The 23,905-nt window shown below is 37.5% G+C and overlaps 1 protein-coding gene across 1 annotated transcript in view; it reads left to right on the forward strand.

Annotated features, from left to right (window-relative positions):
• LRRK2 (leucine rich repeat kinase 2) overlaps nucleotides 1-23,905 on the forward strand; it is a 130,826-nt gene that overhangs the window by 81,533 nt on the left and 25,388 nt on the right. The window contains exons 32-41 of the mRNA XM_053661728.1: nucleotides 3,187-3,388; nucleotides 4,452-4,540; nucleotides 9,962-10,149; nucleotides 11,249-11,403; nucleotides 12,279-12,425; nucleotides 12,566-12,757; nucleotides 13,391-13,537; nucleotides 14,413-14,513; nucleotides 17,478-17,668; nucleotides 23,026-23,186. Coding sequence (XP_053517703.1) covers nucleotides 3,187-3,388; nucleotides 4,452-4,540; nucleotides 9,962-10,149; nucleotides 11,249-11,403; nucleotides 12,279-12,425; nucleotides 12,566-12,757; nucleotides 13,391-13,537; nucleotides 14,413-14,513; nucleotides 17,478-17,668; nucleotides 23,026-23,186 — 1,573 coding nt within the window. The remainder of the gene's footprint in view (nucleotides 1-3,186; nucleotides 3,389-4,451; nucleotides 4,541-9,961; nucleotides 10,150-11,248; nucleotides 11,404-12,278; nucleotides 12,426-12,565; nucleotides 12,758-13,390; nucleotides 13,538-14,412; nucleotides 14,514-17,477; nucleotides 17,669-23,025; nucleotides 23,187-23,905) is intronic.

The raw sequence follows: 23,905 nt of genomic DNA on the forward strand, positions 1-23,905 counted from the left end.
CACCCCCCCTACCCCAGCCATCCCCACTTTCCACCCCTGATCCTACCCGCTTTGGTTTTGCCCATGTGTCCTTCATAGATGTTCCTGAAAACCCTTCCCCCTCTGCTCTTGGATCTGGCCTGTTGTTCCTTCATCTGCTCCTTTCATCTGCTTCATCTGCTCCTTTTTTCATGCTCATCTTGATGCTCCTTCATGCCTCTTGTCCGTGTGGTTCCCATTCTAGGTTCAATATTGTGACATGGCTTCTTCACTTGGTTGTCAAGATCGCTAATTTCATTTTCAACACTGCCTAAGCAGTTTTTCATTTCATTCAAATGGTTTTTTTTTTTATTTTGGGAAAAATGTTTTTGATTTCTAAAGTGCCCTTCTTGCAAACCAAATGTAATTCATAGGTTTCATAAAACACAGATAAATTGGTTACCAGGCAGAACACTTGTTTTTAATACTTAGAAAGAAATTTCCTAGGGCTTTACAGACAGCACGGTGTAAATTGCATGAAAAATGCCCTGAATGCTTTAATATGACAAACACAATGGTGAATTTCATTGTTAGTTCCTGTTGGCTGAGCTCATTAACACTAATGAGAAAGGCCGTGGCATGTAACTAAGGTCCTGCTGTGCCTGGACAGTCTTAGCGAGATCTCTGATAGTGACTGACCCAGAATGTTTCTCAAGCTTTCAGTTCAGATGATAAATTTTATGGTTGCCCTGGCTCTCACGTGTCCACCAGTTAGCTTTAGTTCTGTTCCGTTTCCGCAGATTATGCTCCTTTCCAAAACCTAATGAGCCATTTAAATGCACTGGTCTTTATGGAGATAATTGGCATGTTCGTGTCATTCAACCCATTTATTACAGTCACTAAAAGGTTAGTAATGGTGGATCACTGGTGGCATTTTATATAAGAAGAATGGCATATTACTTCTTTGCAGATTTTCCTACTCCCTCAGGAGACATATGATTAGAGAGTAACATGACTTTAAAAAAACAAATATACAAATTTCATTGATCCAATGAAAATTATCTTTATTCAGGTGGTTTTCTTCTGAGACTGTACCTATACTTACAGACCTTTGTTCTTTCTTTTATGATTTGAGTATCTTCTCTTTTGATCATTTATGTTGGACCATACATTATGTCTGTAAAAAGGCATCTTAGAAGATAAGTTGTTTTTTTTTTTAAAGCCTGAATTTAGTTGAAGCAACGTCTGTGGATAAAGTGGTTGCATTGCCAATCAATAAAACCATGATTCTTCCTGTGTTTACAAATGAAATCTGAAGGCTGCACCATAAAAGAAAGTAAAGAAATGCCTTGAGAAATAAAAATATCATTTGAAGAAATGTGTATGTAGCTAATGGAGTCATCATTCCAGAATTTTGGTTTGAAAATTTGTTTGATCATTTTGCAAAACTCCAGTGATCTAGAACCAGTGAGCCTGCCAGAACTTGAATATTTTTCCTCCCTGTGGTGCTTCGACCTGCATTCAAATAGCAGCTTTTGACCTATTAGAGATCATTTTTTTTTGCACTGTCATTTTTTTCATCTTACTTTATCTTGGCTCTTCTCTAATCCCTTACCATCTCACCCCTATTAACATGTATCTGGGCAGACTCTAAAATAAAAGTGTGTTTTCTTTTTCTTGACTGTTGATGACCTGACACAAATGACAAGAAATAGGACGAAACAGAGTTTAATATCGAGAATGCTCTTTTCAATGTGTCCAGCCCATTGGCAGGTAGCAGGAAGGTATCCTTCACTGGCCCTGGAGCCCAGCGCTATAAAATTCCTCCCTTTCCTTCCTGACTCACTTTCTGTGAGAACCCTTGTTTATTTCTATATGTAAGTTTTCCTCTTTGGGTTAAAGCATAAAATTTAATCTGAAGTTTTTGTTTTCTCTTAATTTATCAATGATGCAGAGAGGGATTATGAAATGTTGACATTAGTAGAATTATATTTAATTTTCTGGGCCAAGGGATCTATGAACACAGTCTTTCAAATTGCTGTTTGGTAGTAAATATGTAAGTCATGGTTACGGCTGCTGTAGATGAAGTTCCTTAAGGTTCTGGTTACAGCCTGGCTGGTGCTCTGCTGGTTGGGGCATTGTCCCCATACGCCCAGATTGCGGGTTCGATCTCTGGACATGGCACATACACGAATCAGCCAATGAATGCAAAATAAGTGAAACAAAAAAAATCGATGTTTCTCTTTCTCTCCCTCTCTTTTTATTTCTCTCTAAAACCAATAAATAAAAATTTAAAATTTAAAAAAGGTTCTAGTTACAAGTAGAAAAAATGCAAGTTAAATCTTATGTGTATGTTTATAAACCCAATTTCTATTTGTAATTAGTTTAAGAATTTAGGTAGAGATTCTGATATTGTCAGGTAAAAAGAATATATAAGAATATATTCATAGGTCTGGAAATGAAGAGAGTTTGCCACCTGGTGGTTCTCAAAGGCATTTCAGTTACCACTGTTAGAGTTCTGTTTTTATTTAAATTAGATTTTCAAGAAATAAAGTTTGGAAAAGACTTTAATTGTAGACTTCTATTATATTAAGACCATTTAAAATGTTTTATTTTGTATATAGTATGTAGTGATTAAATGCAGAATAACAGACCAAAAATCATCCTCTCGTATCAGGGTGTTTACATGATTTTTTTATTTTCTGAAGTTTAAGTTTTCACCAAAAAGCATAGCTTAGGTGAGGAAATATCATGTCTGTCCCCAGGCTGGTTTTTCTGTACATTCCACTAATACAACATTTTGCAAAGAACAAGCACAGAATTAATGTTTTATTGGAGGGTGTGTATATTGTCATCTAACAAACCGAGTTCAAATAAATGTTCTTGTGATAATGGTTACTTATGCTAGCATATCTATGAAATCTTGTATTTTCAGTTAGTGATTTTTCCTTGGTGTTGCCACGGATTTACTGGATAGCTAGATAAATATTTCCGTACAATTTTATTTGATAGTTCTTTCCAAACTGGCTTCTGTGTTTGTTCTTGTTTTAATATCTTGTATTTATCCTTCACAGTTTAAATGATTTTATATCACATTTTGATTTAAGTTAAAATATACATCTGAATGATATACCTTTTCTTTAAAACTGTGAGCAGTGAATTTACCAATCACCTGACAAATATATGAATAAAATGGATTTTTCCTAGCTTGTCATTTTAATCACACAGATCCGAGATCAGCCTGTTGTCGGACAGCTCATTCCAGACTGCTACGTGGAACTTGAGAAAATCACTTTATCAGAGCGTAAAAATGTGCCCATTGAATTTCCTGTAATTGACCGGAAACGATTATTACAGCTTGTGAAAGAAAATCAACTGCAGTTAGATGAAAATGAGCTTCCTCATGCAGTTCACTTCCTAAATGAGTCAGGTTTGTGTGTTTATTTGTTTCAGAATTTTCCAAAACTTGGCTATGGTCACTTGTGAAATGGATCTGAACCTTGGTACAATTTACATTGAGTATTTAACAGGGTAGCTTCAGAATTCTTTAGTAGGCCACTGCTGATTTTCTTTTTGGAGGATCATCAGGTGCACTGGTGTTAAATCATGTATCATGTCATAAGACAAAAGAGTTGGAAACCATCTAGGGGCAACAGTGGAGAGCGTCTCAGAGCAAGAGTTAAAATGTGTGGGTTCTAGAACTAGACATCATGAGCCAGAAGCTGTGGAGCTCTGAGCGTTGGAAATACCCTCTCATGGTGGGAGGTGCTTGTCAGATGTGAAAGAGAATTATTATTGGAATGACCTCTCTGGGCACTTTGAGAACCTGGTTGCCTCAGATGATTCAGCCATGAGCGGCATATCTTGCTCGATTACATCACACACTGTCAGCCCAATAGCACAGTTAGCAACTTGCAACCTGACTTCAGTGCCACGTATGGACCCAATCAGCATAACCTCCCCAGAAACGTGTGAGTTGACTTGTGTTCCCAAGGTAAGTGGCTGGGGAACTGCTTTTGATCCCTAGATCCTACTTTATGAAAAATAGTTTTCCATGGGGATTATAATTTGTTCCTTCTTCCCATCATTTTTAAACTGATAGTTTCCTCGGACATTCTGTCTCTTACCTGTATTTGAAAATAAATGTGTTTTTGTATTGTACATTTAGAAAGTCATAAAGAAAATTGTGGATTTCTATTTATTTGAAAATAATTAGTAATTATTTACTAATTACATAGGGCTCTGTAACATAGGGCATTGTCTCAAACATGCTTATATGTAATCATTGTTTGTCATTCAAACAATTCTTCTTTGTGATATGGGGACTTTAGAGCTCCAGGATGCCCCGTTATGGTCCCATCCCTGCCAGTGGCTGTGCTGTAGGTTTCTCCTCTGTAAAACAGGAGGCCGGACCAGATCCTCTTTCTCTCTTGACATTTGTATATTCTAGATTTCATGTGTCACTGTTTTTTTTTTTTTTTTTTTTACCACAGGGGTCCTTCTTCATTTCCAAGACCCAGCACTACAGTTAAGTAACTTATATTTTGTGGAACCCAAGTGGCTTTGTAAAGTCATGGCACAGGTGGGTGTCTTCTGTTTTTGTGACATGGGGGTAATGACCAGAGAGAAGAATAAATGGCACCCAGAGTGCTGAGCTTTATAGAGTTTGTTTTCAGTGAAGGCAGAGACTATTGTAGATGTAGAAAACTATAGAATGCTTCACGTAGAAAACTGTTTACAGAAGAGCTTCATGGAAGAAGGGAAGATGTCTTGGAGTTCACTTTAACGTCTTTAAGGCCTTTGATGACATATTTGTAACGTTGTATTCCACAATGCTTTTCTAGATCCTGATTATAGCTTTGGTTTGGTTATTGATTCAGTCAGTTGAAGGAAAATGTCAACGAAAATCCTTGGGGTAAATATGTCTGAGAAATTTTGGTTGCTGAGCCTGTGAGACCTGTGTCTCTACAACATGGTGGGAAGTTTTGACTCTTGGGAGAAATGGTCTGAGTTCTAAATGCTTATAATTTTTGAAAACTTTGGATGGTGGTTTGTAATAGCTATTTTTTCTCCAGTTATATTTCATAAGGAAAATTATTTATTCCCATGATAATTACCAATGAGTTTATATTAATAAGTTAAAATATTCCATCCATATAGGTTTGTACAGAAAATTGTTGAAGGGAACACTCTAGTTCAGGTTTCCCAACATCACACCATTAACTCTTAAGGCCAGATCATTCTTTGTTGTCCATGGTAAGATAATGGCAGCCTCTTTGGCCTCTGCAGATATTAGTAGCACCTTCCGAGTTATGACAAACAACAATGTGTTCAGACATCACCAAATATTGTTGGGGATGCAAAATCACCCCAGTTGAGTTGAATCCTGAGCAGAGGTGAGTTCAGGAAGGCTGCCTCTAGCTTGTGTATTCACTGGCGATTGTTTGCTTTATGAGGATAATTTATAGTTTTACGTGTAGCTCCCTGAATCCTTTAAATGATTATAGCTTTTTACATTTGAAGTCTCACTTCTAATTAAACCATAAGGGTGATTAAATTCCCTCACATAATCTTGAATGATAGTTCTTAAGTTCCATTCAAGGTAAAAAGGGAACTTACTTGGGTCTAAATCCTATAACACAGAGCTTGAGAGCATGTTGGAACATTATTTAAATTGACAATTAAATGTAAGGTGGTTGCTATTACTATTGGGTAGCTATGGCTGGCAGATTTTTATCCTTCTGCACATGGAAAGTGTGATTTCACTCACCTTCCTTTAAATGATAATGGAGCCAGCACAGTGGGGTGGTTGAGAGCACAGCCCTGGACTCATTGTGAACTGTATTTAATTCTCTTACGATACTTATTTTGTGATGTTTCTTAATGTTTTAAGCCTTTCTTCCATTTGTAAAATAAAAATAGTAGAATGGTTAATCTTTGCATGACTTCCCTAGTTCAGTGTAAGTGATCAGTAAATGTTAGCTAATTTCATATTTGACCTATTTGGTAATTAACACTATTTTAGGACATGAAAATAATCTTTAAAACCATACACATGTATTTATGTAGTTTTGAAAAGTGTATTAGTATAAAGCTAGACAAAAAATATGTTAGGTAGATGCATTTTCTACAGCAAAGGAAATTTAAGTATACCCTGAAGATTTTGTTGTTCTAGGTGGAGCACTAAATAAACTCCCAGAAAATAAACTCCTAGTCAAGAAAAGGTTAAAGTTGCACCAGAAAGTGATATCTTTCCATGTGAACTGGGAATGTGTAATGTTGCACACATGTGGATACTATTAGAGTGGGTACACTTTATTCAGTGGATTAAGGAAGTTGGTTTATATCAAAATCTCAGTCTTTCAGCAAAAGCCAATTTCCACCATGACCGCCATAAAATCTTTGAAGATTCTATCGAATAATTAACTTGAAACTCCATGAAAGTTCTCATTAGAGTAGTTATACTACAAACATGTTAAAACTAAGTCAAGAATTTGAACAGGGCAAAGTTATTTTGAAAGATCTAAAAGGTCAGTATAATGATAATTTAAATTTCTTATTAACTTTAAAATAAATAGCATCATTTTTATTTATGCCGAGATAGTAAAATATAATGTCGCTTTCACTGAAGTTTATTGAGAATGAAAGCTGTAAATAATCAAGTGAAAAAAGAATTTGTGTGTAACTCATCAGGAAAACTAAATAGGGATTTAAAAAAATTAAAAATAAATAGGAAACATCCATGAATCATCAAAGTGAGGGTAGGAATAATTTCATGATGCAGAAGCTCTAGTGAGCCCACCCTCCCTGTGTAAGCCCTGAGCTGTTAGGTCACCAAACTTATTAAAGAAGGTCCCATCAAAGCACAGAGAGGTTTGCAAAACTTCATTCAACCAAATGATAAAAGATATGAAAGGCGCTTAGAAATTAATAGTGTGGAGTATTGACAGTTTGCTTGGTGATGATGAACTCCTGTATCTGCCCTTCCATTCTAAATGATAGCTTTGCTGGATAGAGCAATCTTGGATGTAGGTACTTGCCTTTCATGACTTGGAATACTTCTCTCCAGCCCCTTCTTTCCTGTAAGGTTTCTTTTGAGAAATCAACTGATAGTCTTCTGGGCACTCCTTTGTAGGTAACTGTCTCCTTTTCTCTTACTGCTTTTAAGATTCTTTCCTTCTCTTTAATCTTGGGCATGTAATTATGATGTGCTTTGGTGTTTGCTTCCTTGGGTCCAAATTCTTTGGGACTCTCTGAGCTTCCTGGACTTTCTGGAAATCTACTTCCTTCATCAGATTGGGGAAGTTCTCCATTATTCTTTCAAATAAGTTTTTCACTTATTGTTCTTCCTCTTCTCCTTCTGGCACCCCTATGATTTGGATGTTGAAATATTTAAAGATGTCCTGGTAGTTCTTAAGCTTCTCCTCATTTTTTTGAATTCTTGTTTCTTCATTCTGTTCAGGTTGGATGTTTATTTCTTCCTTCTGCTCCAAATTGTTGATTTGAGTCCTAGTTTCCTTCCCTTCACTAGTGGTTCCTTGTATATTTTTCTTTATTTCACTTTTTATAGCCTTCACTCTTTTATCTGTTTTGTGACCATACTCAACCATTTCTGTGAGCATCCTGATTACCAGTGTTTTGAACTCTGCATCTGATAGGTAAGCTATCTCTTCATCACTTAGTTCTATTTTTGGAGTTTTGATCTGTTCTTTCATGTGGATCATATTTCTTTGTCTTGGCATGCCTATTATGTTTTAAGGGGCAGAACCTCAGGTATTCGCCAGGGCCGGGCAACTCACACAGCTGTGTTGTGGTGCTGTATGTGGGGGGAGGGGTCAGAGAGGGAACAATCTGGGTTGCTTGGCTCTCAGCCAGCTTTCAGTCAGTCTCCCTACTACCAACAAGCAAATTGGGCCCTTCTGGTGCTGATTCCCAGGTGGGTGGGTTTGTGTACATTCTAGGACCCTGTGTGTCTCTCCAACAAACCCTCCTGTGAGGCTGGGAGTTTCTCCTGCTGCCTCAACCCTCATAGGTGTTAAAGCCGTACTTTTGAGGCTTTATTTCCTAGTGCTTGAACCTTGGGTTACGAGGTCTGTCTCACCCCCCAGTTGTTCCTCCTGGTTTATATACTTGCAAATGTGGGACCCCTTGGTCTGCCCCAGTCCACCGGCCACTGTCTCGCCCACCTGGTCTTCCAGCTGCCGCTTTGCCCTGTATCCTCTTCTCCCTGGCTGCCTGTCTCTGTACCTCATGCCAGTCTGAATGAATGTTTTCTTTTTTAACTCCTTGGTTGTTGGACTTCCATACAGTTTGATTTTTTGGCAGTTCTGGTTATTTTTTGTTTTGAAATTTGTTGTTGTCCTTCTTTTGGTTGTGTGAGGAGGCAAAGTATATCTACCTATGTCTCCGTCTTGGCTAGAAGTCTAATAATTGTTTCAAAAAAATTATTGCGCTTTTTTCATTACCATTTTGGCCCCTTATAGGCCCCTTCCCCTCCCCTCAATCACCACACTGTTGTCCATGTCCATGGGTCCTTTTCCTTTTTGGCTCCATCCCTCTACCCTCTAACCTCCCCCAACTCCAGAGCTGTCATCCTGCTCTCTATATGTGAGTCTGTCTCTGTTTTGCTTGTTAGTTCAGTTTGTTCATTAGATTCCACATATGGGTGAAATCATATATTTGTCTTTCTCTGACTACCTTATTTCACTCAGCATAATGTTCTCCAGGTCCATGGCAAAGGGTAAATCTTTGTTCTTTTTAATGGCCAAATAGTATTCCATGTGTGTATGTCTCATAGTTGTTTTATCCACTAATCTACTGATGGACACTTGGGCAGATTCCTTATTCTTGTGATTGTAAATAACACTGCAGTGAACATAGGGGGTGCTTGTGTTCTTTCAAATTAGTGCTTTGGGTTCCTTTGCATGTACTTGCAGAAGCGGAATCACTGGGTCAAAAAGCAGTTTCCTTTTTAATTTGTTGAGATATCTCCATATTGCTTTCTACAGTGGTTCCAACAATCTGCATTCCTACCAGCAGTGCAAAAGTGTTCCCCATTCTCTGGATTCTTGCCAACACTTGTTCATTGATTTATTGATTATAGCCATTTGGACAGGTGTGAGGTGATATCTCACTGTGGTTTTAATTTTCATTTCTCTGATAAGTAGTGGTTGAGCATCTTTTTATATGTCTATGGGCCATCTGTATGTGCTCTTTGGTGAAGTGCCTATGCAGATCCTTTGCCCATTTTCAAATTGGATTGTTTGGGGTTTTTTGGTGTTGTTTCATAAGTTCTTTATACATTTTGAATATAAAACTATACTATAAGATTATAGTAATCCAGACAGCATGGTACTGGCATAAAACTGGACATAGAGGTCAATGGAACAGAATAGAGTCCAGAAATGAACTCACACCTTTATAGCCAATTAATATTTCACAGAGGAAGAAAGCACATATAGTGGGCTAAAGATAGTTTATTCATGCAGAAAAATGAAACCAGGCCACCTTCTTATACCACACACAGTAAGTTCAAAATGAATCAAAGACTTCAATATTAGACACAAAACCATAAAATTCTAGAAGTAAACATAAGCAGTAAAATCTTTGACCTTGTTTGTAGCAATATTTTATGTGATATATCTCCTGAGGCAAGGAAAACAAAAGAAAAAACAAACAAATGGGACTACATCAAACTAAAATGTTTTTGCACAGCAAAGGAAACCATCAATGAAATAAAAAGACACCCCACATAATGAGAGAACATATTTGCCGATACGTGTGAAAAGGAGTAAAAATTTTTTTTTCCCATGGAGTGGTTGCCCTACTGGGCTCCTAGGTAACATCACTATTACTTAGTGAAGTTAGGTCCTCCTGTGTTATATTTGACCTTGTTAACATCATTGTGATTATTTTCAGTGAGCAAAGTGACACAAAATTCATTAAATTCAAAACCTTTCAAAAAGTAAATTCCAGTGATTATTTATAAGTTTGAATCTTTCAGATTTTGACAGTGAAAGTGGAAGGCTATTCAAAGCATCCTAAAGGAATTATTTCACGTAGAGATGTGGAAAAATTTCTCTCAAAGAAAAAGAGATTTCCCAAGAACTACATGCACCAGTACTTTAAACTCCTAGAAAAATTTCAGATTGCCTTGCCAATAGGAGAAGAATATTTATTGGTTCCAAGCAGGTAAACCAAAAACTTAAAAATATTATTATCTTCTGGAAACACACTATCAATTGTGTTATTTTAATTGTCAAACTTTGATCTATGATTAATGTGCTAAATATTATTTTTGCTTATTGTGTAAACTTTCTTCTGAAGCATAATATTTACTTTTAATGAAAACACTACATTTGACATTTTAAACATAAAGTAAGTGACTTATTTTATGTCCATAATTACTATTTGGTTTATAACTGCTTCAATTATTTTAGAAAGGTAAATAGTGGAGATTATTGTGTGGGCGTGTCTCCTTACATGGTACTGAGAGAGTTATTATAGTGGGTAAGTTCTGCAGAGGTAGTGAGTTTTTACCAGAGTCTTAAAAGAATTCATGGCAGTGAATTATCAGAGGAGAAAGGGCAGCACAATAGAGGCCTAATTTCTAGCCAGGTTTTATAATTTTTTTCTTATTGCTTTATAAAAATCTGGGGACTATTATAAAGTACTATGACATTGAAAAGTGCAGATTGCATTGATTGATGGATGGTGGCCAATTCTAAAAGTAGATAAACACTTTTTTCTAGGATATGCAGTCTATTCAAGTTTTTTAAAAATTATTTATATTTTAATTATTTTATTTATTTATTTTTAGAGGGGAAGTGAGGGAGAAAGAGAGGGAGGGAAAGGTCAGTGCGTGGTGGCCTCTGGTATACCCCTACTGAGGACCTGGCCCACACCCAGGCATATTCCCTGACTGGGTATTGAACTGATGACCCTTTGATTCACAGGCTAGCACTCAATCCACTGAGCCACATCAGCCAGGGATTTCAAATATTATATAATCCTTTTGGATACTTGTTTGTGCAAAACTAATCATAATCATTAATTTATTAGTATAAATAAGAATTCTGAAAAAATTTATGCTTCTACTACATCTGAGCATGCATTTAAATTGATTAAATAACCATTGCATTTTTAAAGCAAAAATAGCATATAGCAAAAGAATATTATAAAAAAGGCAATTGCTTAGAATATTTATCTTCAGTTCATCAATTTTAAGTAGTAAAGCACTTCGGTGGGCACTTTATGAAGCTCTTTAATGATGATGTCCTTCTGCATGTAGTCTGTCTGACCACAGGCCTGTGATAGAACTTCCCCATTGTGAGAACTCTGAAATTATCATTCGACTGTATGAAATGCCTTATTTTCCAATGGGATTTTGGTCAAGATTAATCAGTCGATTACTTGAAATTTCACCTTATATGCTTTCAGGAAGAGGTACGTATTTAATGAAGACAATACTTAGAGAAGTTGGGGGGAAAGCATATTAAAATTAATATGTCTCTTATTTGTAAGGCACCTGCAAACAGGCTCATAAGACCTTAGGTTGGGCAGTATAAAGACATGTGCTCAAATAGTGTGGGCAATTTGTCAAGAAAAAAATTTCTGTTTTTCATTTCATTCATATTATAGACACATTTATAATAAGTGTGAGCATCTTGCTTTCTAAGCCAAGGCAGATTAGAAGCTATAGTTTCAGAAGGTGGATTACCAGGAGGCATTGGTTTAAACATACACACACATGGACACTCTCACATGCACACATGCACAAATGGACAAAGAAAGACTAGGAATGACCACTGCAAAGTCAGGTGATTTACTCAACAGGTGTAACATCCTGACCATTCGTACCATTCAGTGTTTGAAAATGGGCCTCAAAATACAGGTGTTACTCTGTTCTGAAATAAACCATATCTTACTTGCAATTAATCAGCATAAAGGTAGTTACACTGCATTAAAACATCCAGGAAGTTTTGGTTTTAAGCATGACCACCAACTTCTTTATAAAAGTTATGAGAATATATTTATGATTCTCTTTCTTCATCTATTAAGCATATTAAACTAATAACACTATGAACCTGAAATCAATCTTAGTTGTCTACTGGACATTTTGTTTACTTTATTGCAAAATTAAGGGTAAAGTACTTAGCATCATATTTAATGGACGATCAATTATTATTCTAACACATTTTTTCAAAATAAATACACCTCTATTACTGTCACTTGGGATGTATAGAGTGATTTTTTCTCCTTTAATTTATGGAGTAGTTAATAGTTAATGTTACACCTGTCTCCATTTAAACTTCTTTCAGAACGAGCACTTCGCCCAAATAGAATGTATTGGCGGCAAGGCATCTACTTGAATTGGTCCCCTGAAGCTTATTGTCTGGTAGGATCTGAAGTCTTAGAAAATCACCCAGAGAGTTTCTTAAAAATTACAGTTCCTTCTTGTAGAAAAGGTAAGGAAGTTAACTTGAAACTTTGAGTTCCACCACTGAAGAATCAAACTGCTTTTTAACTTCCTAGTTCCTCTTATTTAGCTTTGTGTTAGGATCAAGTTCAGATAGGGTAGTGACGAGCTCCCCTTTGCATCATGTAGGCTGCATTCTTCTGGGCCAAGTTGTGGACCACATCGATTCTCTCATGGAAGAATGGTTTCCTGGGTTATTGGAGATTGATATTTGTGGTGAAGGAGAAACTTTGTTGAAGAAATGGGCGTTATATAGTTTTAATGATGGTGAAGAACATCAAAAAATCTTACTTGATGACTTGATGAGGAAAGCAGAAGAAGGTGTGTTTTAACTTAACATGTTTTTAAGTGATCTTTCAATATTTGTAAAGTGAGTTTCGTAATAAATGTAGAAAGTATTCTTCCCCATGAGGGATGAGTTAGAGGGCACTACATTCAATTGCAGTGACAGTTCAGAAAAACAGATTACATTTGTCACTAGTGAGATCACGTGCTCTAGATCCAGAAGGATGCTGGTTTGAGAAGATGAGTATTGGCACTTTGAGCAACATCAGTTCATCTCTGAAATGGTAACACTAACCAAAGCTGCTTCATACAATTGTTATAAAAACTCAAAAAGATGATTCATGAAAATAACTTAGCAACATGTCAGCCATATAATAGTTGCTCCATTGATGTGGCAAAAGTAGAGAATAGATAATTTCCTAGTCAGATATCGAATAGTAAAAGGCAATTCTGAATTCTTTCTAACTCGTGAACCCAAGAATGAATTTTAAAAATTCCAATAGATAGATATTAATTTAAACTTTAAAACTTTCTAAAATTTCCTAGATAAAAATAGGATTGTGAGAAAACCAAAACTGATTAGAAATAATAGAAAGTGTTTGAAAATCATTATCATAAATTCATATGCATCATTTAAAGTTCTTCTTTAACATTTTATGTACTTCTCAGGAGACCTCCTAGTAAATCCGGATCAACCAAGGCTCACCGTCCCCATATCTCAGATTGCTCCTGACCTGATTTTGGCTGACCTTCCTAGAAATATTATGTTGAATAGTGATGAACTGGAATTTGAACAAGCTCCAGAGTTTCTCTTAGGTAACTATATTTTTTTGGTTTGAGAATTAAAATTAGGATGCATTTTTTCTAATAATCTGTACAGTTTCAAACGTAACTGTATTATGGTTTTTTATGCCTTCATATAATTGTCATAATTTTTTTCATTTGGAATGATATATTTTAAAGTTATATCATGTCACAGATGTAGAATTTGCATTGTGCACACTCTTGTGGGCCAGGTTCAAGATGAGGATAGGACTAGCATGGAAGCACATATATTTATACAATGTGTCCTTGCATTTACTTCAATTGGAGGGATTGGAAGGCAGATAAAGAGGTTTTCAACTGAGTGATGCAGCCATTTTTCAGTCTCAGAAAGATGAAGTATATTGCCCATCAACTTTGGGGCTAGGTATGGGGAAGACAGATATGATAATTTTTCAACTTTGACTCCAGAATGAACACAAACAGATTGTTCTATCAGATATATGGAAGATGGAATAAAAACTCATTTGGAGGAAAGAAAATAAATGTGTCTTTTGATAGAATGGGATTGAGATTTGGAGGACTATACAAATAGAAATCTCCAACATGAAGTTGTCAATATAGTCCAGGAAGTAGCTTATGAAAATGTGAAATTTTTCTCTAAATAGAGAGAGATTAAGTTAGGGAGTGGACGAGGTATTTGAGTGGGAAGTATGTAGATGGAAGATAGGAAGAGTAAGGACAGTTCTTCAGTTGCTTCTTAATGTATGGAGCAGAAGAAAGAAGAGGAATCATTGAAGGAGACTTGATTCAGTGAAGCAAGGGGGTAAGATTTATTTTCAAGGATACAGCAGGTGTAATTACAACAGGCATAATTTAGTTTTCCTGCTTGGACAGATTAACTTTGCTTTGTACTTTCTTTTCAAAAGGTGATGGGAGTTTTGGATCGGTTTATCGAGCGACCTATGAAGGGGAAGAAGTGGCTGTAAAGATTTTTAATAAACATACATCACTTAGACTGTTAAGACAAGTAAGAAATTCAGTAACATTATAACATTAAATCATACATTGTTAATCTCCTGGAACCCTTGTATTGTACATGTTTTGGAAAATGCAAAATGGTAACCATACTTCCCCCAAAAGTTCACTTAAGTTTAATTATGAAATCTAACTTTGTCCTTTCTTCATGGAAGAAACAAAGAAAAGACAGTTTTCTGAGATTCTTGTTTTCAGGCTTCACAGTTAAATACTAGATGTAAGGAAGAAAGGAGTGTTCTCCTTGAGGTTTTGTATTTCAAAGGAACTAAAATCCATACTTAGTAGCCCATTTAAAAGCTTTTCTTGGCCGCAGTTAAGTCGTGCGTTCTCTTCTCAACAAGCAGTTACATTCAGGCAGTGCTGTGTGCTGATTGGCATAGGCCTGTGTTACTGAACCAACCACTGTGGTAATAAAGATGGTATTACTTAGAATATTCCCACCTTCCCCTGAGTCTGGAGTTGGGGTCACTTTCCCCTAAAGTCCATGGGTGAAGGTTGTATAGCTGAGCAAGAGTCAAGGTACTTTTAGAATGAAAGAAAAGTGAATGGATATTGCATAAGCAAGAGTGGTCCTGCCCGTCAGTACCCTCTCTTGTTTTGTGTGCTAGTGGGAATTTATTCATTTTTTCTGAAATTTTCCTGACAGTAAGAATGAGGGAGAGAGATAGGGTGAAAGGAGAGAGGAAATCCGGTGTGAATTCTGCCCTCTTATACCAGAACTCTATTGTGTTTTTGAAAGTATTCATTCTTTTTCCCTTGGTTTATTTTAAAAACATACTGTATGCTTGGTTCTGAGTCTAAATGACTTAGAAAATGCACATTTATAATATATTACTCTAAATAATGAAAATAATTTTATGTCTGTATAAAATATCCTGGAGTAAATTTTATTAGTAGTACCAAAAGTCACACTATAGCTCCAGGAATAAACTGATAAACATTTTGTATACAGAAGCAAGTTCGTGAACCAAATCTGGGCACAATATCTTTCAATCTGTAAACAACTTGTTATATGAATATATTTTACAGCCTGGGTCATTACTCTTCAATGTATGTTTTAAATTTTTGGTGATGTGCTCAGTAAGGAAACCCTTTTGGAAATGAGAACACTAGAAATGTGTACAGGATGGGTTAGTGCCCAGGCAGCTAGGTGAGCCAGGGAGATGGTAGAAGAAATAGGAGCAGTAGTGTGAGTGATATGCTGCTTCTTTAAAAAAAAAAAAAAAAAAAAAAAAAAAAAGAAGAAAGAAAAGGAGAAGGAGGGAGGGAGGGGCTTTGGCTGAGTGGCTCATTTGGTAGGAGCATCACCTGGTACACCAAAAGGTTGTGGGTTTGATTCCCAGCTAGGGTATGAACCCAGGTTGCAGGTTTGATCTCCACTCAAAGTGTGTACAGGAGGCAAGTGATTGATGTTTCTCTTTCACATCGGTGTTTTTCCCTCTCCCTTCCTTCTCAGGTGAGGATTCAAAAAATGAAAACACCTTCATGTTTAGCACCGCGTTTTGAGGGTCATGCTACCCGTGGTTGTGAATTGTGGTCATTCTGTTACACTCTTTTCTTCTCTTTCTCTCTGAGCTGCTTTTCTAAGAGAAAATTGGATTAGGCTTATGTCTGTGTCTATGAAAGGACACAGAGCTAACTTGACTTGTCATAACTTTTAGCCAACTGAGCTAATCTGACATAGAAGAAAAAGGCTTTTCATCTACTAAGGATAGACGATTACAGTCTGAAACTTTTGTTCTTGGAAAATCCCCTCTCAGGGTATTCAGCCTTTCTTGTTTAGTCGGCAGATTTCTCCACACTTCGGTTTCCCGACAAACGCAGTTGGCACTGACACTCCTCATCTTTGAAGCTGGTCGTTAAGAAGCAGAGCTTCTGCAGAAATCACAGTTGAAAATGTGGATCAGTTTAAAATCAGCTAAGCTATGAATTTCATCTAAATTACAGTTTCAGAGTAAAGCAGAATATGCAGAAAATGCGGTGTATATGGAATTAAAAAGCAGGAATATCATAAAGGAGATTGTACAGTCTCACATGATGTGGTCTAGGAAAAGATGATATCAAAATGGAGACCTCTTTGTTCATGCTAAAATGGTATCTCTGAGTTCTTGGGTTGGAGTGAAATTGTTGCAGGTGGCGGTTGCTTTAGGTATCTCTGTGGAAGTCATAGTGTTTAAGCTGAGATCTGAATGGCAAGAAGCTTTCAACCATTCAGATCTGTGAATGGTGAAAGGATTTCTAGGCAGAGGGATAAGCAAAGGCTGAGAACCTACGTCTGTGAGGAAGGGACTGGGCATGTGCCTGGGGCTGCATGAATGCCAGTGTGGCAGAGGCTGGTGAATGAAGAGCAGAGAGAAGGGAGTTGAGGTCCGAGAGGTGGGCTGGGATGAGCCCGGGTCAGGCCACAAAGGCCATGTAGAGACATGGAATTTTAATCTAAGAGTACAGGAAGTCGTTAGATTTTTCAGGAGAGAGTGATACCATATATTATCTGTGGAGTTTTCAGGAGAGGGTCATAGCATATATTTCTGTGGCCTTCGTAAGCTTTTCCAGTTAAAGCAGACATGATTGGCAGTTAACAGCTGATTAGCAGTGGCTTCTCAGAATCCTGGACTGAGAAGGGTTCTGTGGCTAACGAGGACGCAGTAGGTAAGATTGACGTGACCAGTTCGCATGACCCCGTGTGTATTCTGTCTCTGCATTAAATGTTCTGATAAAAGCACAAGCACAGAAACAGGAAGAATAGAACTTAAAATTTTAACTCAAGCTAGAGTTTCAAAACCAGGTGTGTATTCCTGAAAGTGTAAAAAACTATTAAAAAGCTCAAAGGAGAAACAAAGTTTCTGATAATTTAATCGAATGGAAAAACACTCAGGGTCTTTGTACACTTAGAGAAGGAGACACTTGGGTCAGAGCTGATACTGTATTGCTCTTCAATGATGTTTGACGTTTGCAGGAGCTGGTGGTGCTTTGCCACCTCCACCACCCCAGCCTGATATCTCTGCTGGCAGCTGGGATTCGCCCTCGGATGCTGGTGATGGAGCTGGCCTCCAAGGGCTCCCTGGACCGCCTGCTGCAGCAGGACAAAGCCACTCTCACGAGAACTCTGCAGCACAGGATCGCACTGCATGTGGCTGATGGCTTGAGGTAATTCATCGGGTCATGCGGTTTTCTATTCAGTGTATGACAAGTCCTAGGCTAAACTTACTCTCGGGCTCTGAGGACAGTACTTCTCTCTAACAATGTGGCCTAGTAACAGTTCAAAGAGTGGGCAGTGAAAACTACCATTTCCCTGATTAAACTTTAAAATTTGACAGAACAAGAGTACGAGGATCCTGTGGAGCCTCCTAGCTAGTGGTAGGTTTTGAACCCAGGAGTCCTGCTCCAGAGCCTATGAATTTTTTTTTAAGTTAACAATGAAAAAAAAAATCAATTCATTGATAATTGTGGTGGGTTGCAGAGAAAGAGAGAGAGACAAAATTGATCTCTTGTTTCCCCTATTTATGCACTCGCTGCTTGCTTCTTGGATGTTCCCTGACCCGAGATCAAACACACGACCTTGGCTTTATGGGGATGACGCTCTCACCAACCTATCCGATCAGAGTGAGAGCCCAAGATATTCTGTTGACCTGTCTCCTTTAAAAAACTGAAGGCTAGGCTTCAAAGTATTAAGGAAAGTATTGATTATTATGGATAATTACAATAAGCAAAGATGAGTCCCCATTTTTGAAAGGGACTAGAGTGCTTTGGGGTGTTCTGTAGGACTGTAATGTGTCTCAGAGGCACACCCAACCACACACCCAGACCAAGTGAGACAGACCCCTGGACAGGCAGCCTGGCTGATGGGAGAGGCCGTGGTCTTTGGAGACCAAACAACTGGGATAAATCATCACTCCATACACTTAGTATTTGTGATTTTATATTTTTGAATTATTTTTAATAGTCTTAAACTGTGACCTTCTTCGGTAATAACTGAGGACAGCCCAGATTAAAGTCTTGATTCCTCCCACCCCCATGGCTGCTCATCTCCAATCACCGCATCATTTCACCTCGGAGTCCTCCTTTAGTTCTTCCTTTCTCTCACGTGCCACACTTACTCCTTCAGCAGATGTTTTCAGCTCTGCTACCAAAACATATTTCACGGCAGTCCTTCTCACAACTTCTCTCTACCCCTAGAGTCCAACCCCCCACCATCTCTCCTTCCCGACTGGCCTCACTGCTTTCACCTTTGCCTCCTGGACTCTTCCTTCACACAGGGTTTTTCTTCTACCAGGAAGTTGGATCAAGTCCATCTCCTGTTTTCAACTCTCTCCTACCTCCCTTTTTACTCACTGTGCTCAGACCCTTGCCTCCTGAGGTCTCTTGAACATGCCAGGGGTTTTATACCACCTGACCCCCGGTTATCCTTTTGGCTTGCATCTCATGTCATTCAGTTCTTACCTGAAAGAGAATGTCCCTGACTGCCTATGTTTCTCTAGTAACTATACCACTTACTGCAAACTGGTATTCTCTATGTTTTTATTTTCTAAAACATGTTTATGGTCTGTCTTTGCCACTAGAGTCTAAGTGTGTCACAGTGGCAGGCACTTTTCATCTCATTCACCGTTGCAACACCAGCGCCTAGAACAGTGGAGCTTGGGTAAACATGTGTTCACACTGGGGAGAAAGGGAGAGAGCAGGGAGGGAGGAAAACAGTGCCTGGCCATAGCCACCACACAGTGGGCGTAAACTCCCCGTTCTTCCTTCCCTCCTGAAGCTCTTACTGTGCCTGACCCCTTCGGCCAGTACCCAGAAATGAAATGGAGTGGGCACTAAGGGAAATAAATGCTGTTCACCAGTCAAATCAAACCAAGAAGATATAGCTCATGATAATGCATGGAGAATTAACAAGTGCGTAAAGTAGATCTCCCTTCCTGAAAGAGTCCAGAAACTACTGTAAAACATACATTATTGTACATAATGTTGTACATTATTGTTTTATGTACAAAATGTACATAAAACATACATTTCATTATTGAATGAAACAGGAGTGCAGATTTGGGTTTGGGTTGATATATCTGCTTTTGAACACCAGGGGGAACCTTGTGTTAAATTAATGTAGATACCGTGCAACTAGGTCTTAAGTATTTTAGATCTGTCTTGGTCACTTCTCTTAATTTAACTAACTCCACATGCTAGTTTCTTCCTAATTCTTCCACATAATCCCCAAACTGTTTATTTATAAAATGGAGAACTGCCATTTTTCTTTCACCACTGTTTGAAAGACCTCATCTCTAAAATAACTTATTCTGGTTCTCTGAGACCTCTCTTTAAAAAACAAATCCAGCAGTTTGTGATGAAGTAAATGAAATCTCAACATATTTTCCCATAATTTGCTTGATTTGTTCTTAGCATAATATCAAGACAGCTTTCTGGATCTGTGCCCAAGAGGGTAGTAGATTTCAGTAGCTGTCAATCTTCCACCTGCACTAAGTAAAACTCAGCATTAAGGTTTGTCTTGCCCAATATAGTTTAGCACAGAGCTCTAACTACACAGGTAGAAAGAGGCAATAAGAGCACATTCCCTGGAGCCCCTTAGGGGTGGAGCTGTTTTGAGTGACATACAAGAACTTTACATATTCTGTTCCACAATTTTGCCACCGACTATTAGCTTACATCTTTAATCAGTCTGCTCCTTTGAGCTCCTTTTTTATTATTATGATTAATTTTATTTTTTTATTGTTGTTCAGTTACCATTGTCTTGTCTCCTCCCCATTGCTCACCCCAGCCCTGTTCTCCCCACTCCCACAGTCAGTCCCCCCAATTCTCAACTACCAATGCAGATACACCTTATATTTCCCATAGATTTCTGTTTGAACGTGTTCATAATTGAATTTACTTTCTCTGCTACTTCCTCTCCCCATCAATTTGCTTTCTTTTGTATCTGCTACTTGCCAGCAAAGATCATTGTGATCACATCCAGACTAACTTTCTTCCCCAAAAGTAAGTACCCATTTGTCCACCAGATTTTGTACTAAATATTTGCCATGATTTTTAAAAATTTATTTATTTACTTTTATGCCACTACTACTATCTTGGTCCAGTATCTCCAGGAAATTATCAGAATACGTCTTCTAAAATAAAAATTTAATTATGCTTGAGGTTTGATAGTCCCAGGTTTCCTACAGTGTACATACAAATTCCTTGGCGCAGCATCAGAACTCATTAAGGATGCCATTTGCCTGCCTCCAGTCTCTCTGCCCTCACTCTTCATTCTAGTTGTGCTGACCGGCTTGACATTTCGTTGACACCCATGTCTGTCTTTGCATTTGTCATTCTTCTCTCTCCACAGATTTGTCTGCCTAGAGAACTCATTTTCCTCTAGATTTTGCTCACATGCCATCTCCTCAATGAAGCTCAACTGTACCTCGAACACTTGTTCTCTATGATGTGTTTCTTGAGTCCACTCCATGCAAGACTTGGTGTTAGGTGCCAAAGTGGGAAAAGTGGACATTATCTTGCTCTTCTCAGTTAAAGAATTTATAGTATAGTGGGAGAGTCTGCTTTGCTTATCTTTACCTCAGTGTTTCCTTCTGGCTTCCCTAACATCGCATTCACCACACTTCTGCAACCTTGTTAGAGCCCATTTCTCCTTGTAGATGTGACCCCTCAGGATACACTGATAGTAATCATGATTCATGAATGACCGTGTTTTTAAAATGCAAGTTTTAAAGTAAAATATTTAATAACGCTCATTGTCACATAATGCATAAATTGTAGCTGAAATATTTTCAGGAAGGGAAGCTCTGCCCTTGTTAATATATCACAAGTTATATTTTGCAAGTTTATTAAAAGTTATTAAAACTGTACTTTTTAAGACAAAATTTTACAATTGAACATTTTAACTAATGCAGATAATCTTTCCTTCCCACTGACATTATTCCAAATTACGTTTAACTACATTTTAACTGCTGAAGTATTCTAAAAGAATCTGCATCCTGTAAATGTTCTGTAAGAGGCACACATTATGAAGAATTTGGATGCCATTCAATTATGCATGGCTCAGCCTGAACTTTTTTCTTCTTACTCTCCCAGCTTTTTCTTCAGTATGGCAAGAGTGACTAATGACCTTTCAGTAAAGCCCTTAGTAAATTTTTCTTTCAAGCCTATTACTTATTGTTAAGGTCAACTTCATTAGTACATTTATCTTATTTTTCAGCCAAAAATATGTATACTCAAGTGAATAGGCCTACTGCCAACTTTCCTGACTACATCCTGGAAGGGAAGGAATCTTCTGCATTAATTGATGCAATTAAATGATGCATATACTCTAGTCTGTCACGTAATGGAAATATCAGGCTTCTGCTCCCACTCTGCTCCTCCTAGACCCTGGGGTCGTGATTGGTACTGGGCAATGGGGTAGGAATGTGATACCAAACCCAAAGCACAGACAAACAAAGAAATTTAAAGTTACCTCTGTTAACATCTCTGAAAAATTGTTTTTGCAACGTAGGCCATGATACACGTGTAAGAGTCCATGGAGAGTCATATCAAATTTGATATCTTAGGACAGGGAAGACAGAGCTGGAGACCTGCTGAGTTGTGTGCTTGTGTAAGGAAAGGCAGTGATAGAGTTACATTAGTAGCTGGAGCACAGTCTCCAGAATAGCCAAGACCTGGTTGAGGTTAAAATTTTATTTTGTTTCTTTTTATATTAACTAGTTTTGAATATCAGCAATGTCCAACTTTAGTTGCTTATGAATCTTGGATGGATCACTCTAAAAGGAAAATCACCCAAAGTCACCTTTCCCAAGAAAATGTTTTACTTGCTCCAAAATGTTATTTGTCAACCTTAATTTATAATGAAACCAGGTTTAAAGTAAATTAGATCTTCAAAAAGATACAATATTGATATATAGGAAGTCTTTTAGTTGGTATTGTTATTATTAAAGAGCAGAAAATATGTTCCAAAAATTAGGAAGAATTTTAGTCAAAAAATAAGTGTCAAAAGTGAAATGGAATTAAAAAAATGTAAAAACCTGAGATAAACTTCTTTATGGTTTTAAGCAAATCAAAACTATTAAGCGAATTAAAACTGTAAAGTAAATGGGAGTTTTAATATCCTATCAACTCTTATTAAACATATTTATGTTTTAAACTAATTAAAATACTCATATGATCATTAAAGAAAATTGGAATTCCTTTTAAGTAATTATTAAGGTATACTCAAGAAAAGTCTCCAAAATTGGTAAACTGTTTGAAGTGGTTGTGCCTTAAATATAAATCACTCACTTACCAGGATTCACCTGTTTTGACTCTATTTTGTTTTGTTTTGTTTTGCAGTTGTAAGAGAATAAGCTTTTGCTTTGTGCAATAGTGTTGTACTTCCTTCTCTAATATCTCTCAACTTCGAGGGTCAAACTTAGCCCAGGATTTCTCCTGAAATACATATTTCAGGAAATCAGGATGAAACGTATAATAATGTAATCACACTTTAATGAGCGCGCCTGTGCCTTTTCTGGCAGATACCTCCACTCAGCCATGATCATTTACCGTGATTTGAAGCCGCACAACGTACTGCTTTTCACACTGTATCCCAATGCTGCCATCATTGCCAAGATCGCTGACTACGGGATTGCTCAGTACTGCTGCAGAATGGGGATAAAAACATCAGAAGGCACACCAGGTAGGTGATAAGGTTTGTTTGAATATTTCCTCTTCTAGATGGACAACAAGTGCCTTCAGTTTGTGAGGCAGGAGAATGAGGAGAACACGGAAGCCTAGCTCACTGTGTTCAGACATTGCACTGAGTGTGCCCAGTACCTTGTAATTTTGATCGTTCTGTAGGGCAAAAAAATTAACTCATGTAATTTTCCAGAGGGGAGGAGTGAACAAAAAAGAATATTTTTGTCATATTATATTTTAAAAGTTGGACTTTTAAAATGTTTGCGTCCTCCAGAGATGGTAAAAAGGAATAGCAAACATTTAATCTGGGCACTGTTGACACCTACCTCAAAAGGAGGCAATCCTAGTTCAGGTTCACAAACTCTTTTTCATAACTCTGAAACAGTTCAGTTATTGGCAGGGACCACACTGCAGTGTCTGTCCACCTTTTAAAAGGTAAATATGGGATGGATACTGTCAACTTGAAACAACTTGGAGACCTTTAACTTTAACTCAAAGGGATGTATTACATCCTGTTGGGGTGACAGTTAATGCTGGGTCCTTTGATAGTTGCACTGTTGACCAAGATGGATTCTGACTGATGGCTTCATCTCATCCATGGAAATGCAAAAGTCTTTGGGTAAACAAAATGTTAGTCTCTAGTTGTACGCGATCATCTGATAGAGATGATGCAACAGGTTCTGTTCATACTTCTCTGAAAGTAAAAATAGAAAGAAAATA

Source organism: Artibeus jamaicensis, unplaced genomic scaffold (assembly GCF_021234435.1).
Source record: "Artibeus jamaicensis isolate MK-2021 breed Jamaican fruit bat unplaced genomic scaffold, CSHL_Jam_final contig_233, whole genome shotgun sequence".
Taxonomy (NCBI): domain Eukaryota; kingdom Metazoa; phylum Chordata; class Mammalia; order Chiroptera; family Phyllostomidae; genus Artibeus; species Artibeus jamaicensis.